Source organism: Haliaeetus leucocephalus, unplaced genomic scaffold, assembly GCF_000737465.1.
Source record: "Haliaeetus leucocephalus isolate CR32 unplaced genomic scaffold, Haliaeetus_leucocephalus-4.0 Scaffold984, whole genome shotgun sequence".
In the NCBI taxonomy this organism is placed as follows: Eukaryota; Metazoa; Chordata; class Aves; order Accipitriformes; family Accipitridae; genus Haliaeetus; species Haliaeetus leucocephalus.
Window position 1 is genome coordinate 1,011,945 of NW_010973420.1, and position 18,025 is coordinate 1,029,969.

Here is an 18,025-nt window from a genome sequence, read left to right on the forward strand (position 1 = left end):
TTAAATATAAACAGTCGTCCTTACGCTATTATATTTTTGCTTAGTCTTAGTTATCTAAGTTAGCTTTAGTTATCTATCTAAAACAATTAGTGCAGTTTACAGAACTTTGCATTTTGGCAATGAAACTTTATCCCATATGATATTACATTTACACAAATACCCTGTTGACTTCTGTGGTACTGCTCACAAAAGCAAAGCTTCATAGGAAGACAAGTACCTGTAGAATAAGGCCATGGAGTAAATTTTAGAGCTGTTACCTGAGTGCTTAGGTACTAAGCTAACATGGCCCCTACCTGTAGTCTGTAGTCAACTATGTTCCTTTAAAAATTTGGGTAGTGGGTAGTTACTTACATGTTACTGCAACAGGGAGAGAACATATTCACTTTAGAAGAAAGAAAATAGTAAAAATAACCTCAAAATTTTATGTGACAGGCATAAGCATCAGCATTTGCCTATATTGTATGAATATATTTGAGGTTTAAAATAACTTTTCTTATACACTGATATTTTAAAATTGAAAGCTTATCCAAGATTTTTTCAAGTTAATACATAAAATTAATCTTTTGAAATGTGTGGTCTGCTGTCGTATTCTTGTTTACCAAATCCACACAAATCTGGAGAGATGGGACCTCACTATTAGTAGATCATTCCACAGAAATGCAGTGGGGAGCTTTACAATGGGATTACTGTTCCTGCTGGCAGCTGAACTGCTCCAACTGGAATCGTTCCAGTCTGGAACGCAAGCTCTTCTCTCTGTTTTGAAAACGTGTTCTGAAGTAAAAGATAGTAATTGCATCTATTAAATAACCATCTTAATTGCTAAGTTAGAGTGAGACCAGCATCTTGTCTCATCTCTTTTTGGCTATATAATCGTTTTCTGGCTGCTAAAACATTAGACATTGCTCCTTTCCCTCATTTCATTCTGGAGCAAAAATTCAGCTTACTGACTGGAAGCCACTGCTTTCCAGATACTGAAATACTAAAAAGGAATCTTCCTTGTTACAAGGCAGTGACACCTAAGCCAGTTGCTAATTTGCTAACCCCATTGCTGCCATCCTGCAGCCTGCTCATGTGAACCAGTAAGGTATGCCTCCTTTACGCTCTTCCTTTGTAAATCTGCCCATCATTTAATTGCAGAACCTGCTTTGTTGTGGATCTCTGATCTCCCAGTTGTCCTGCTTGCTGCATGGCACTTTACTCGGCCTGTAACTTTACAAAGAGCAGTGCTTTTATTCCAGAGGAAATGGATGTGGACAAGAGGCTGCTTCACTCCTTGAAAGTGGAAACACAGAGTGATCTCACCTGTGACAGCGCAGCATGCTTGCGCTATTTCCTCTGCAAGAAAGTCACCTCTCTGCATGTATGAAGCAGTGAGTAGGACTTGACAGCTGTCGTGTTACCAAATGCAACAAGTGAATCAACGGTGCAACCAACAGGAAACAAGAAATGTTCTATCCTTTCTGTTAGGAATTGGTCTGCTCAAAAGTCAAAAAACCCCTCCCACCTCAGAAATATGTACAGACATCAAAACAAGTATAAAATCCACACCTGGAGGGGACCTCCTGAAATATCCCCCTTAGTGCTTGACATCTGATGGTGTATCATGATTTCAAGAGGCCCTTGTTTCCTTGGGCAATGTGGTACCGCTATTTACTTCAGTCAGCCAACAACAGAGACATTATTTTTACTATGTTTTGGTTTCATTAGCTGTGTTGTTTATGCACACTTAATGACATTGCTTCCTATGATAAAACATAAAGAGATGGAACATCACCTGAAACACCATTCCATTTCTTAAATTGGGAAACGGGGATTAAAAGACCAGCTGCTTTGCTGTCATGGCAATAGAAATGCATGTCAGAGATAATGGAGCAGATCTGATTAAGGTGGTATCGTGATTGCCATGTGACTCAGTTCCCTCAGATAGCTGATGAGGACCATGACCTGGAATAATGCTCCAGGCTTGTTTTTTTCTCCAGCATCTATCAAGTGTTCACGTGAGGAACAAAATGCTGAAGAGGACCTTTTAAAAACTAAGAATATCTGGTACATAGAAGAATCAGGAGAGAGTTGTTTATTTTACCCAAGCACCATTTTTATGTTTAGCACTCTCTTTATCTGTGCAGGAATACAATACCCCTCTCCAGTAACATCAACACTGAAATAGTACTTCCTGTCCTAATTTACAACATTTTATATCTGTTCAAGGGAGTAAACGCTTCACTCTATAGAGTGATTTGTCACAATCTTACTTAACTTTTTTTCGGAAATAAGCATATGGGAATTGCTCACTTTGATGACACTGTGCAATTTAAAATCCCTGTTAGGAAGTAAATTTAACAAACTGAAAGACACACAGACAACATATTTAAGTCAGTTGGAACTGCCTGGTTATACAGAACAGAAAATATGGATTTGGTATATCTTCTGAAATAAAATTGAGGGAGGTCTAATTTGTTACACAGCAAATAAACACATTGCTTACCTCTGCCATTTAGAACAATCTTGCTAGTATTTTGTAATACTGTAGGTATATTATCTTCTGCATTAATCTTCATCTCTTCCCTTTTCAGTTAAGAGTCCTTGTCACCCTGAATACCGGTTTAAAAAAAAGAAAAATAGTTTTAGATGATAGCAGTATCTCTGATATTTAATCTCATTTCTTCTAACACTTGAGTACAAGGAAATAGGAAAACTAAATAGTCATACTGGTGATGGTTCTGCTGCCCATATGATGAGACATGTCTTTTTCAAATGCTTGTGTATTGTCTGGACAAGCTGAGAAATAGAAACCAACAGTTTTTTGTTAATTCAACTCTATTAACGCTAAAAAGAATTTCTGGGGATAAAATAAAGTTATTTCTTTAGCTACAGAGTTTCCTCTGATCATGAAAGCCATCCCTTACTGATTTCAAAGTACACTGAAAAAAAAATAGAGCTTTTGGAGCAGCTCCAAATAGAATGCAATTATATGCAAGTATTCCTGCCTGTTAAAGGATTGACTTTTAAAAGTGCAGAGTCAGATGGTCAAGTAGCTGAGTAGAAAATGCTCCAGATACTTTTTAATCTTCATTAAGAATCATCTTAATTCATATTCTTATTAATATATTTACATTAGAAATGCATTTTTGAGCATCACTGAAGTTTCAAAAGGCCTTTTGGCTTTCACAGACAAATGTAATTCTCATCTTTTTGAGGTGACTGATACAGCAGTATTAAAGGGTTATTAACGTGTACATGTATTCTGTTCCCTCCTTTAAGCATCTTGAAAAGGACAGAGCTGCACTAGGTGGCTCTGTGGAATAACGTCCACTAGCATTGTTGGAAGAATAATTTATTCAAGTATGTGGTAGATAGTGTAATATCTGAATGAATGAAATTCTATTTGAATCTATTTAAATATTTACTTTAAAAAACAAATATATAGAATTATAGATAAAAGGTGGACAATGAACAGCAAGCAGGTCACACTTCAACACAGCACAGGACTGTTATACCACCTAATCCCCACAATGTTTTCTGGTTTTGGTTTTGGTTTATTTTAGCAAATCTGTCTTTTAAAACACTATTTACGCTGCTGAATCCTAATACTGGTTTTGCAGAATTTAGGACCTAAGGTTTATTTATTTAGTAAAGTTTCTATAGTTATACATAGAGCAGAGACGTACTTAGTTTGGTATTAAAAGAATGCTTCTTTCTTATACTTGCAACTATTTTCCTACAGACATAAGAGAAACAGAATGGTAGTCTTATACTGGGTAAGAATTTCCACTCAAGATCCATGTAAATGGTTTATTTTAACATCACAGTGACTGATTAATATATTCACATTTACAGCTTTCCTTCAGCTTTCTTTTTGTCAGATAGAAGGTCTTCAGAGCAGGACTTATTAGAAGTTATATTAAAGCATGAGAAAAAACTGTTTTCTGCTTAGACAGATTCTTGTGTTCAGTTTTCTTGTTAGAGAATCGTCATATATGTGACTTCAGACTTGCCAACAGACCATAAACAAGGAGCAGAGGGAAGAGAAGGCATGTAACTTGTGGACAGTCTGTTTGGCAAGTATCAACTAAAATCTAAATGGTGTGATCTAGAAATCATGCTGCCATTATGATATTATTAGCTTTGCTGAAACTTACTTTTAAGAATTTGAGAAAATCAAGATGGCATTACATTAAATGCTTTCAGTTGAGTGATTCCTGTCCATATAAAACACACAGTTATAAAGTACATAATCAGCCAAACTCTAGAGCTTGAAATACACAGTCGACTAAACTTTGAATTGCTAGGACAGACAGCAAAGCTCTTGAATTTTGAGATGACTGCACACCAAAAAGAAAGTACAGTCCATGTCTGACTGCCCAAATCTTAAGCCTTGGACAACTCCATAATCAGCTGCCAGGTACTCAGCTTTATGTTGCATTTTTGAGCTTCTGTTGTAGATTTTCAGTGAACATACTACTTTTTTTAACAGGTACTGCAATGGCTGCAGGAGTTTTGCTGCAAAATGAACTACCGTATTCTTCGTTGCTAGAGAGCAGTCTATATCTTGCAAATATGAGTTCAGGTAACAATTTTTCTCTGATAAGCCATTCATAAAAAGTGCTTAGAGAAATTCTGAAAAAAAATATTTTCCATAGAAAATTAAAAAACTCAGAAATATTATCCCCAATAATAAACATAAAATGTCTCTAACAAAAGCAAACTGCATTATTTTATCATCACCACAATGTGTTAATATGTTGAGCTTTTTTCTAACTGTCATATTGTCAGATCTCTTAATTGAAGAAATGTGATTTTTGTGTTCAGAAACTGCCTAGCTCTTTGAAAATACAAACACACCTTCAGCAAAACTACCCTTTCTAATAAAGTATTTAAACTCTTATAGGATGTAATTCTTTCTTACTATTTTGGGTAAGTACTTGCAAATCCTGCTGGATTCAGTAGGAAAATAATGATGTGCAGCATTTTATTTTGCTCATTTCTGGCTCTACTATCATTTGATATACACTGAAGAAAAGTTTTTGGGAAGAGAAAGAGGAAAAGAATTAAATATAAGAAAGCAATATAATTAATTAGAAAACATTTTTCATGTTTCTTGGATATAGGTAGCACTTGTAATAGCAATCTCCTTTTTCTTCCACTCCCCCCCCAAAAGGCATATTTAAATATTTCCTCACCTTTTGATACCAGCTTTACTGCTGAATTAGAATAGTCAAGAGTTTTGAGACAACAGCTAACAGAGTCACCTTTAACATTTTCCTTTTCTCATACAACATCACTACTGATGTTTCAGGCCTGGTATCTACAGCAAGCCTTAACCACATCTCCTTAAGAGCCAGGGTGCAGTATTCAAAATTCAGTCATTTAATTCCTATTCAGAAAGAAACAGTAGATTTTTGCCTGATGAATTTTTATCAGAAGAGAGCTTTCTCTTATGCAGATTCCTCTGTAAGAGTTACTGGTTTTGTAGTACAAAAAGAAACACACACTGAAGACATATACTATCTTTAGGAAAATGCAATGGGATTAATTTGTTTATTGAACAAAGTTATGGTGGGTTTTCTTGATTTCCCCAGTCTTTTTCATTAACGTGCAGTCTAACGCACAGACAATGGGATGACAAAGGTTTTTTTGCATTGGTATAGTCTGTCCTCCACATGGTTGCATGAGAATTTTGTGCTTTTGAGTGTTGCAGTCTTTCTGGCCGGCTCATTCTCCTTCTTGGCACACTGGGAGCAAAGTGGGAGGCAATTTGCTACCTAATACCTACCTTGAAAAGCCTAAAGCACTCAACTGATACATCTCCTCCTCCCCATAATCTGCTTTATCTCAGTCTGTAGGGCTAACAGCTTTGCTTAATAAAAAAGCTGTGCCCTGAAAAAAAATAAGCCTTTTGTTTTGAATAACAAATTGTGTTTTGTTAGAAGGTATGAATGGTCCAGAGTGAACAGTCTACAATTCATCATGTACTGAACCATTTCAGTAGGAGCACACTAATCCCAATCATTACAGAGCTATGATGCATTTTGGAGCAACTAAGTGGAGGAGGAGAGGTGGTTGTGGAATGTTAAACCAAGAGGTGGGGGAGTATAATGTACTTACAGATTTCTCAGGAAGCAGAGCCTCCAGCTACGTTTTGATTGTTCTTTTGAATTTAGTATTTTGTGTCTTAGCGAGTTCTGAATGCATGTTATTTACAACTAACTAAATACTTACATTGTTTATGGAAAATGTTTTGGTTGTTCCCAGTCCATTTTCAAAATTATCTGCTTGAAATGCAACTATTTTCATCAAGCAGCAGAACGGTTTGTCCCAAACAGACTCAATTCCTATAGAATGGAGCAGCCCAAGGATAGCTGGCAGCAGCGCCTTCATTGTTAGTTACTATGGAGACAGCTCAGCCCATGCAGACTAGCTGCTGGAGCATACAGAAGGATGCACAGCTCTCCTCAACTTCAGCGCTGAGCAACTTGGATTTCTGATCAGTGCGTCCTCAGCAGCCTTCCTAGACAGTATCTGGGGCTGGTCAGTCATGCAGGGTTCACCCCGAAGGCGTTCAGCAGTGAGTATTTTTAGCAACTTTTTCCAGGGTCGGAGGCATTCTTCCTCCGATCCCCTTCTTCGCATAATCCAGAGGCGCCGGAGCTCAGTTGTAGAGGTACTCTCTTCATCGACGCACCGGGTTATGGTGGCGATATCATCTCTGAGCCCTGAGGAGCTGGATGCAACTTTTCCTGAAAAAAAAAGTAAAGTACTTTTCATTAAGACTGTTGTCAGTTCTGGGTATTTTCTCAGTATTAAATTAATATACTTTTGCTCTGTTAGATATGTTTTTTAATATATATATATATGCGTAAAATACTGGGTTTAAAATTTTTTTTCCTGTATTTTATATTTTGTTCACTGGTTTCTTATTCAAGGATTAATATATGCTTTTCACTCTAATAGCTTAGTTAAAAAGAATAGATAAAATAGAAGCACACATTCACACATACACCAAGTATATGGCTAAGTATTTTCAATTTCAGGTGGAAGAGGACCGTGACATTTTTTAATGTTGCAAAGGATATCACACACCTCTAACTTCATAAGAAAAACCAGTTACTGTGAGAAAAAACAACTTCTGCAGTAATGCAAGCAATTTTCCCCCCTCAGAATTCTTAGTTTAAGTCTGTGTTGAAAAATGAGCCTTAAATATATAGTCCATATATTTATGCTGTTTGTAACTTCATCAATTTAAGGTTGAACTGATACTTTTAAGGTGGAGATGAATTTCTAAGCTGCCTTACTAAATCTGTTTTTGCCTGTGTTCTAGGAAGTTCAAGGCGTCCGACAGCAAAATACACTAAAGTAGGGGAGCGCCTTCGCCATGTCATTCCTGGTCACATGCAGTGCTCAATGGCATGTGGTGGACGTGCTTGCAAGTATGAAAACCCGGCTCGATGGAGTGAGCAGGAGCAAGCCATTAAAGGGCTCTACTCCTCTTGGTAATAAGCAGCATTTACTCTCACTAAATATAACTGCATTGATTGTATTTATTAAAAGAGACAATTAAAAGGAAAATAATGAGTTTTTTTTAGATCAGCTACTGCTAAGTATGAAACTTAATGATAACTTGATTCAGAATTACAGCTTAACAATAAACCATAATGGCTGTTGTACATAGCCCAGTAAAGATGAAAGATTTCTGTTGACTTACAGTAATTTTGGTTCAGATCCAAAAGAATAAATACCTATCTGTCATGAATTATTAAAAAACTACTCTGGGTTATAGACAGTTCTTGCTAAGGTTTAAAATGCAAATTAATTAAAATGTGTTCATCTCTATTTAAATAGAATTTAAAAGTAAAAACATTTACTGAAGAGGAAATAATGCATGTGTTCAAAAGCATATTCATATAAAGTAATAGTCACATGAAATGTATCTTTACATTCTTACTGATTTTTTGGTAACAGCAGATGCTATTCAGAAGCATACAAAACTTGAAGGGCCAGAGATCTGAGTCCAGATTTCTATTCAAAAGAATTTTTTAGTATGTTCATTGGCCTGACATTTAAACAGTTCCAGTAATGGTCTTTTGGTATGTCATATCTATATCAGCTTAACAAGATTTATCACTAACATGATATGATAGTAGAATTTTTTGAGAAATAATTTCTAGTTAATCAGCAAGGTATTTCTGTCTTTCTTGAATATAACATAGTATTCTTATTTTGGTAGATTCATACCCAGGAAATTATTAATAACAGTATTATTATCTACTTTTCTAATTTCTCAGGATAACAGATAACATACTGGCTATGGCTCGACCCTCAACAGAATTAATTGAAAAGTACAACATTATTGAACAGTTTGAAAGGTAACAAATTTAGTCATTATTTACAGTACGTATTACTAGTTTAATTCCTGATCCATTTTCTCTTTCAACATAGATTTGGATTGTTGATAAAGATCCTTTCATTTTAATGATATACAGGTAAAGATTTATTGCCCGCTAAGAATAAATGTGTGTTTCAGAAAATAAGGGATAATGAGATTTTGGCTGCATATAATACTTTGACTCATCCATTCCTTCCTTAAGATGTGGCATAAAAACCATAATTAACCTTCAGCGTCCTGGGGAGCATGCAAGCTGTGGAAATCCACTGGAACAAGAAAGCGGCTTCACCTACCTTCCTGAAGCTTTTATGGAGGCTGGAAGTAAGTTCACTCCTGCTGCTGTTCCTCGTTAATTATTGATTTTGGCACTTAAAGATGTTTTTACTTGAATTCTTGTGTGTTAAAAGCAGCTATGTAAGAAGTGTTGCACAAAATGTGATGTAAACATGAAACTTGCCAAATATAATCAAGAGAGAATAACACATTATTGAACATCATATAGATGTTGAATGAGATGGAGACTTTATGTTCAGGTGTTCAGAATAAAGAAAGGACAAGAGCTAGTTAAAGTTTTCTTCTTCTTCTGAGTTCACAATTATATAATACATTAATGGTGTTTCAAATTCTGGTAAAATTAATGTTTTCTATCTAGACAAAGGTTATTTCATTTGAGGACATCTGTATTGACAATATTTTTGTATTTTCATATTATGGTGAGATGAGAAAAAGTGCTTCTGTAAGAAACAGCTTTTGACTGAAGAACTGCTTTTATTTCTAAAAGGAAAAAAATACCCTCTACCTATATATAGCTCAGTAATTTTTGTATGAATCACTCAGTTTTGTTACACCTTTTACATTCTAGCAGAACTTCAGTTTGACAAATCTTTGCTAGCTTCATGTATTTATCAAATTTCAATAGCAAGCGTACACTGAAAGAGGAAAATAATCTCTTGCAAACAATATGTAGTCAGATTCTAAGATCCATTATGCAATTTTAGTACTATCATTTATTATTAGTCATCTCTCCTCTGCATATAGTACTGAAAATTTCATATTTGGTACGGCAGAAAATAACTCTCTCTCTTTTTATTTTAGTTTATTTTTATAATTTTGGATGGAAGGATTATGGAGTGGCATCTCTCACTACTATACTTGATATGGTAAAAGTCATGGCTTTCGCCTTGCAGGAAGGGAGGGTAGCTGTTCACTGTCACGCAGGACTTGGTCGGACAGGTATGTGCTCTACTGCAAGATCAACAGAACCGTTTTTCTAAAAATGCAAAACAGTCTGTGGTTATAAATTGTTAATAATTTGTTTAGATTCTATATAATTGCAAAATGTACATCTATAAAATGGTTAAAAATGTTAAACAAATTTGTGAAAATTATCTGAATGGCTAGAGGAGATCAGTTTTAGTATATTAAAAACAGAAGCCTGTAAGGTTAGAAAATTTTTTAATTTGTATAATAATTCCCTGTTACATTCAAATGGGACAGCTTCTTTTTGGTGGGAAAAATTCACATAGTGCACTTTCATTGTCCAGCATTTATTACATGTTTACAAACCTGCCACTCATTGTTAGATCAGGTAGTTTTGGTGGAGCAGCTAAAATTTCATTTACGTCTTTCAAGACCTTTTTGCCCGTGTCCTTCCTTTAGAAGCCACCATTGCTCCTGTGTTCACAAATGATAGAACTCCTAGCGATGCTGTGGTGAGAAATTAGCTCTCACTGAACATGTAGTGAGAATGGGTTTACTGTCCTGTGATCCAACCAATGCAACTATACTTAGGTAACAGCATCACATAATAGAGGGCATAAAGCCTGTATATTTACCTATATTTTTATCCTGTAGTTCCACTAAGTATTTGTTTTAGTCTGATAGTTCTTCAGCTAATGCTTGTCTTTATATTTTCCAGGTGTACTAATAGCTTGCTACTTAGTTTTTGCAACAAGAATGAGTGCTGATCAAGCAATTCTTTTTGTCAGAGCAAAAAGGCCCAATTCTATTCAGACTAGAGGGCAGTTGTTATGCATCAGAGAATTCACTCAGTTTTTGGTTCCTCTGAGAAATGTATTTGCATGCTGTGAGCCCAAGGCACACACAGTGACACTGTCCCAGTACCTGACCCGTCAGAGACATCTGCTCCATGGTTATGAGAGTAGGCATCTCAAACACGTGCCAAAACTTATTCATCTAGTTTGTAAATTGTTGCTAGACTTGGCTGAAAACAGACAAGTGATAGAGGCAGAATTGTTAGATATACCAGATCTCTCAGCTGAAATTGAAAAGACTGTTTCTCAGTTGGTGTCCACACAGCTAGATAGAGAACTTGCAAGGCAGGACAGTGATACGTCAGACTCCTCCCATACCCAGTCGTCCACTTTCGAGACCCAGGATTCTCTTTTCTCCCTGGGACATGAATGTGATCCTCTTTGGAAGAGAAGGAATGTGGAATGCCTTCAGCCTCTTACTCATCTGAGAAGGCGTCTAAGCTATAGTGAGTCAGATTTAAGGAGAACTGAGTTTCTTTTAGACCAAGGAGAAACTGCGTGGACAGTACCTGCTCAGATATTACTGTGCAACAAACTTAAGCAGAACAGTGGTGAGGAGTGTTCTGCCACAGGTGAACAAAAAACACAGTTGGATTTAAACAAAGAAGCATTAGTGCGTAATACATGCATGTTCTGGAGTCAAGGTAAATTTAATTTGGATGGACGAAAAGATGGATCCTCACTTTATCACAGAAGGCTCTCTACCAAAGAAGTACAACGCAGCAGAACCTTTTCTTCAGGTCTAGCATCTATCCATAATACCAGGGAACCTGGAACACCAAGGCATAATTTTACCAATGAGATTGGTCATAGGAAAGACCACAAGACTAATATGTATAGCAGAAGAGTCTATGTCTCTGAGGACTCTGATTCTTCTTCTTCTTCTAAAGTGAACTTTTCCATTGGATATGAAAGCCAAGGTAGCAAAGATGTGTCAGAGACAATTCCACACATTGTTCTGCAGTCAGAATTAAGTTTGGAAGCCCGAAGAGTTTTGGCAGCAAAAGCACTTGCAGATATAAATGAATTTCTGGGAGAGGATGAAGTGAAGCAGAAGGTAGAAATGTGGCAGGTAATTTTTAACTTGATTTAGTGTTATGGGCTCTGCATATTTCACCTAGGTTAATTCCTAGAATGGCAAAAATGCCACCACGTGCTTTGAAATGGCACATTGGGACACCAGTTTATACTGTGGTTCAGTAAATGATTGTATTTGTCAGTTATGGGCCAGTTCTTTCAAAAGCAAGCAAAATACACCTACAAATTTTGGTCTCTAGCAGGAGGTTATAACATTGTTTCTGCTGGTTGTGTTAATTCATTTTACTAACTAGTGAAAATTAATGCAGTTATCTGTGGTTGTAACTTGGCTTCTGGTAGCATAAAGGTACCAAAGGTTTTAAGGTAGAGCTGTGTTGTTTTTAATCAGTGCTTTCTCAGAACTAAACAGAGGATTCTATGTGTAAAAGTAGAAGAATTTAGTTGAAACTTAACTGCTTGTCCTCAAACCCAAATTCTCCTAGCAACATTTGCTTTGAAGTTGGAATCCAAAGCTGTTTTATGTATTCTGGTAGATAATTGGAAGGTTCTGAGCAGCACCATTTATGTCATTCTTCTGTTTTAAAGAATCACTTGTATTACTGCTGATTAATGTTGATGCTTTGGAAAAAAATAGACTTTTTTTTTTTTTGTAACTCTTAAGTCTTCTTTTTTTGTTGGAACATAAGCAGCCACGTACTGCTACAATCAAAAGAGAGTGTTGGCAAAAGTAAATAGATGATGCATCTTCAGTTTTGTTTTGTTTTGTTTTGTTTTGTTTTAAGAAAGAACTGAATTCTCGAGATGGAGCTTGGGATAAAATCTGTACCGAGAGAGATCCTTTTATCCTCTGTAGCTTGATGTGGTCCTGGATAGAGCAGCTGAAAGAACCTATTGTATCCAAAGGTGATATTGACATGCTGGCAAAAAATTGCACAGAATCACAGGATGCACTTTACTTACTGAGAAAGGTAGATATTATATATGTCAATTTATTCTTTAACTGCCAAGTACATTTTGTTAATGTGTGTTAAAACTATTAATTTATGGCCTTTTAGGCAAGGGAATTGCACTTTTAAAAGGCAACTTCAATCTCTTTAAAAATCAGAATGAGGATTATTTTGGTATTGAATACTATGAGTGGTAATCAATACTATGATGATGAGTATTATAAGAAAATACCAGATACTATCTTTGAACACCATTCAGTAGAAGCTCAACTTCAGCGTATTTCCCTGCAAATTCTGCAGTTTGAGACCCAGAGGCAAAAATGAGAAACCTTTTCTCTGTGACTCGATATATGGCTTTTCTTAATGTCACATCTGGCAGCTGTGCTTAATGGTTGTCATACTTGCTGTGCAAACATCTTAATCCATCAGCTTCGGAAGAGCTGGAGCAAGGAATGGGAAGAATTTGCCAATTCAAGGAATCAGAAGCCAGGCCAAATTATTCTCCATAAATCAGAACTGTGGCCAACTGTATTCTGAAATGCCTGTGAAAAACAGGTACTTCTGATCCAAACTGTTGAATTGTGCTTTCCCCAAAGGGCTAGATGCGAGGTAAATTAAAAAAAAAAACAAACCTCTCTATTCTTGATCTCTTAATTACACAGATTATTTTCCTAATTCTTTTGGAATTCTTTGTTTCCAAAGTATTTATGAAGAAAATAGGGCCCCTTTTAACAGCCTCTAGATATCCAAGAATACAGCTTCTAATCAATAGGTGGTCAGAACTTTATGTGCAGTCACCATCTTCATGACATGACATTCAGAATTCCTGAGTTCATCTAAAAACATCATGTTTCTTCCTGAAGCATTCTTCCACTCTATCAGAGTTTTAACTTTCTGTTTGTGTTAAATAAAAAATAACTGCTTGACACCTGTTATAAATGAATGGGAAAGGAATAATAATTATGGGGGTTTTAAATTAAAAAATATTAATTCTATCTTACCTTACTTTATCCTATATTATTTCAGAATCACAGAATAGTTGAGTTGGCAGGGACCTCTGGATATCTTCTAGTCCAAACACCCTGCTCAAAACAGAGTCAACTAGAGCAGGTTCCTTGTATGACAGATGCTCCAGTCCCTTAATCATCTTTGTGGCCCCTTGCTGGACTTGTTCTAGTATGTCAATGTCCTTGTACCAAGGAGCCCAGAGCTGGACCCAGCACTCCAGATGTGTCACCTCCATTGACCGGCTGGCAACTCCCTGTCTAATGCAGCCCAGGATGCTCTTAAGCTGCCTTTACTGCAACGGGCCATTGCTGGCTCATGTTCAACTTTGTGTGCACTGGGACACCCAGGTTCTTTCCTGCCAATCTGCTCTCCAGCCAGTCAGCCCCTTATATGTATGGGTGCATATTTAGCTGCTCTTCCCAGGAATCCCTCAAGTTTTAATTTAATTTTCACTGTTAAGTGACCTGCCAGTGTGGAGATCAGTCTACCTTGGAAAAGGGATGGGAACTAGCAGCCACAAAGATACTGTTGCTCTGTTTATGCATTCTTGCTGGCACTGCCCAGGTGTCTTTCTGCAAGCTTCCTTTAATGGTGAAGGAGACTCGGTAGGACAGAGATGCAGATCATCATATGTTAGCTGGGGGAAGAGCCCTAAACATGCATTTTGGGCTGAAAAGATAAAATCTCACTTTTTCTATGCCAATTCACATGAATGCTACTGTTCGTGTAGGGGACCTTGAAAAATAAGTCTCCAGATGTGTGCCTGACCTCCTAGAAATTTCTAGAGCAGTTTGTGGTACAGTACAAGAGAAGAGTTTCTCCCATCATGACTGAAGTGATTATGTAGAGGTTCTTTACGCTTGTGAAAAGTCCCTCCCCAAGTTCTACACCTGAAGGTTTCAATACAGGAAGGCACATTCTGATATTTAAACAGCAATTAACGAAAACTGAAAGTTAAATGTTTTTTGTAAAAATATTTCTTCTAATGAGCTGCTGTTCCTTTTACCCACCAGGAACAGTGTCAGACTATCCTTTGTATTTTACACTGCGTGGTGAACTTGCAAATGCTACCAGCTGATGTGGAGGAGGCCTTACTTGCTCGTGCTATTAAAGCTTTCACTAAGGCAAGTAACCATTTGTCCATGACATCATATTTATTTGTTTTAAATTATGAAGGGTGAATCAACAGAGCAGGCCTCTGTGAGAAAAGTTACAATAATTCACAATTCACACTTAGTGTACTCATGCTTATCTATTTCAGAGTTTACATTTTATAATAATCAGCCTACAGAAAGCGTAGGAAATATTCTCAACAAAATTAAATTCTGTCACTACAACCTTAATCCTTTAGTCTCATTTTTCTATTTCTGGATCACTGCCAATTCATGGACTTCTACAAATTAGGGACAGGATAATTTTTAAGTGGTGAGAATAATTAGTCACTGGGAGTAGGTTACTAAAGGCTTTGGTAGATTCTGTACTACTTGGAGTCTTTCCATCAGATTAAATAATTTTCTGAAATTACATTGCAATTCAGTTATGTTTTAGGCCCTTAATACAGGGTGTGTGTAACTAACTTCTGCTTTTGGAATCATTTAATATCAGTGACAGGTAAAGCTTGCTATTGCTGAGCTCAGAGCTGCTTTCTTCTCAGATTCAGCAGGTGAAATTATTTGAACAGAACATTCATCACACTGCTTCCTAATCTCTTGTAAGTCTACAGACATGTCACCTGTTAAAACAATCATGACATTTCTCCTTCTACTAGTTTGTTTTAATGTCTAGTCAGCATAAAATTGAAGATACTTAGCATTAAGTACTCCATCAGGAAACACATGCTTTCTTTGATAAATCTTAAAACTATTTTTTTAAAAAATGTTGGTAATCTACTTTGCATTTTGCTGTATGATATCTGTTTAACAACTGAACTTAAATTTCTCCCTTTTATTAGACAAGCTTCGATTCTGAAAATGGACCATATGTTTACAATACCTTGAAAAAAGTATTTAAACAAACACTGGAAGAAAAAAGAAAAAATCTTAAGGAAGGAACAGAGAATCCCTCTTGATTTCTGCACAGCTATGCTGAAGAATTAGATGGGCCTACCAAATTATTTTGCATTTTCCAGCTACTGTATTTTGTGCTATCTGGCATGATTTACCTAACTTTAGGTAATAGTAGTTATTAACAAAGCATTTTATTTTTTAGAGGGCGTTTTAGTGACAATTGTTCTACCTACACAGTTCTAAAGAACAGCTCCTGTGTGACCGTACTGTAGCATTTGGTTTCAGGTACTATGCTTTTATATTGTGAACTGTTCTCTTCTTTTCAGATGTATTTATTGATTTAGAAACCTCTGTCATTGGCAAGCAACATTATTTTCAAGTTACACAATTGCCATAAGTTCAGTGCCATGGTACACAAAGGTTTAATGGATTGAGTTAATATTTATGTATTGTGTATGTTTACATTAATGTTATTTGATTTTACTTTGCAGAAAATAAATATTGACTGAACTTATTAAACTCCTTTGCCTTTTAGAAATTTTAAAATAAGACTAAGAGTAATAATGAACAGATCTTGAGGTCTGCTATTGACAGCAGATAATTTTTTCCTTTAGATCTCTTAAATAATTGTCACCAATGTGTTTCTAAAAGGTGTTGCAGTAGAGAAATACATCAAGTGTATTGAGTATTAAGTTATCAAGGCCTTAATTTAGACATTTTTGGCTGAGAAAGCTTTAAAGTGTTTTTAATAAAAAATTGATTGTGGCATTTTAAGTACTCTGATTAAGAGTAAAATTTTACCTTATTAGCTAAATTTTTACAGATCTTATTTTAAGTGAGAAAACAATTATCAAACCTTAATAAGGATATCATTCTGTCTGTACTTATGTTCAGCAAAACCATGCATAAATAAATGTAACATAATAATACTAAAAAATAATCAATGAAAATCTTATTATCTGCAATACACTTTGTAGAGGCATTTTTATCTAATAAGACAGAAACAACTGGGATATCATCATAACTGCAGTTTTTGATAACAGCCTTAGGATTCGGACTGGAATGCCAGTTTGCAGGATTAACAGTTTATCCAGCTTGATATATTTAAGTAGTTAAACAGAAATCTGTCCCTTTTCCAAAATATTTTTATTCAGTACTGTGACTAGTATTTAGAGTTAAAAATAGACCAGTTTAAAATATATATAAATTACATTGCTTCAACTGTTAGATGATTATATATCAAATTCAGATCCAGACAAGTACTTTGGCAGAATCATCCTAAAGTAAGCACACTTGAAAGTAAAATATTGCATATGAATCACATACACAAAAGCAGCTTTGTAAAGAGGCAAGGCAACATAGCAAGCAGTTTATCATTAGCCAGCATACCTTAGCAGTCAGACTTAGGAGTACCAAGATGCATTTGCAGGTGTCTTAGTTTCCCATGAAATTATTCAGTTTACTACAGTTAACAGCTCCGAACAGCTAGCACCAGTTCCTGGTATTATACACTTGGGGTGTAGAAACCAGCTCAGTATTGTTTAAATCGGTACAGTTAACAAGGACTTTTTAACATATCATTAGATCCAGCTAGAATAATCTTTCTGAAGTTAATGTCTGGTGTTGACATTTAAAAAATTACCTACATGCTGTCCATGTAAATGGATATTGTAGAACTGCGTGCTTTTTTATTTAGTAAATTTTTGGTTCACTGACAAATGTGGTTGCAATTATGGCCAAACTGGCCACCACATCTGATTGAACCCATCATGGGAACAAACAAAAATAGCCCATCTATTGTATGGAAATGAATAACGAAACAATGAATAATCAAAATGAATAATCAAACTTACAAACTTTAGCAGCAGCCTGCTGATTAATTTGTGACCAAGGTGATGTAAATGCTTAAATAGCAAATACTCCTTTTCCTGATCACTTCCTCAGCACTAAACCTGATTCACAGCTTTTTGTGACAGCCTTGCAGCTGTGGGTTATGTGTGGGCAGATTTCTTTTTAGGCTCATCAGGAGCGCTGCCTTGTTGTGCTGACACTTCATCACCTAATCCTGCTGCAGCAAAACGGCCACGGGCTCGTGGCAGGTTGGGACAGGAGGACCCCCTGCTAGCATCTACTGCCTTCTCTGTCCTTCCAGGAAATTCCTCTCCCATTAGAAGGTCACCTCAGTATCAGTAGCAGCTATGAAGCCCCCCCTGCAACAGCTACTGCAGTAAACCACAGAAAACATGTAATTACTATTGAGCCTTACCACAAAGTCATGTCAGAAGCACAGATCCTTGAACCCCCAACCATGCCATACAGGAGAAACCCCTCTGCTGCTGCAGTGCTGTCTCTCCCTTTAACATTAGGACTCTTCTTCCTTGGTCCTCTCCTGCCTCATGTCCACCAGCCAGCTCACTCCTAACTTGTAGTAAGATGGGGTAACTACCAAAATATCACTATGTTGTGGTTTAACCCCAGCCAGCAACTAAGCACCACGCAGCGCTCACTCACTCCCCCCCATCCAGTGGGAGGGGGGAGAAAATCAGGAAAAGAAGTAAAACTCCTGGGTTGAGATAAGAACGATTTAAT

General features: G+C 36.4%; 1 protein-coding gene across 1 annotated transcript; it reads left to right on the forward strand.

Moving 5' to 3' along the window:
• The first annotated feature begins 6,525 nt into the window (after positions 1-6,525).
• PTPDC1 (protein tyrosine phosphatase domain containing 1) lies at positions 6,526-15,498 on the forward strand. The gene is made up of 9 exons (XM_010584407.1): positions 6,526-6,749; positions 7,319-7,490; positions 8,283-8,363; positions 8,586-8,704; positions 9,479-9,616; positions 10,302-11,509; positions 12,258-12,443; positions 14,444-14,554; positions 15,382-15,498. Exons 1-9 carry the CDS (start codon positions 6,536-6,538, stop codon positions 15,496-15,498), a joined length of 2,346 nt encoding a protein of 781 aa, XP_010582709.1. The 5' UTR covers positions 6,526-6,535.
• The last annotated feature ends 2,527 nt before the right edge of the window (positions 15,499-18,025 follow it).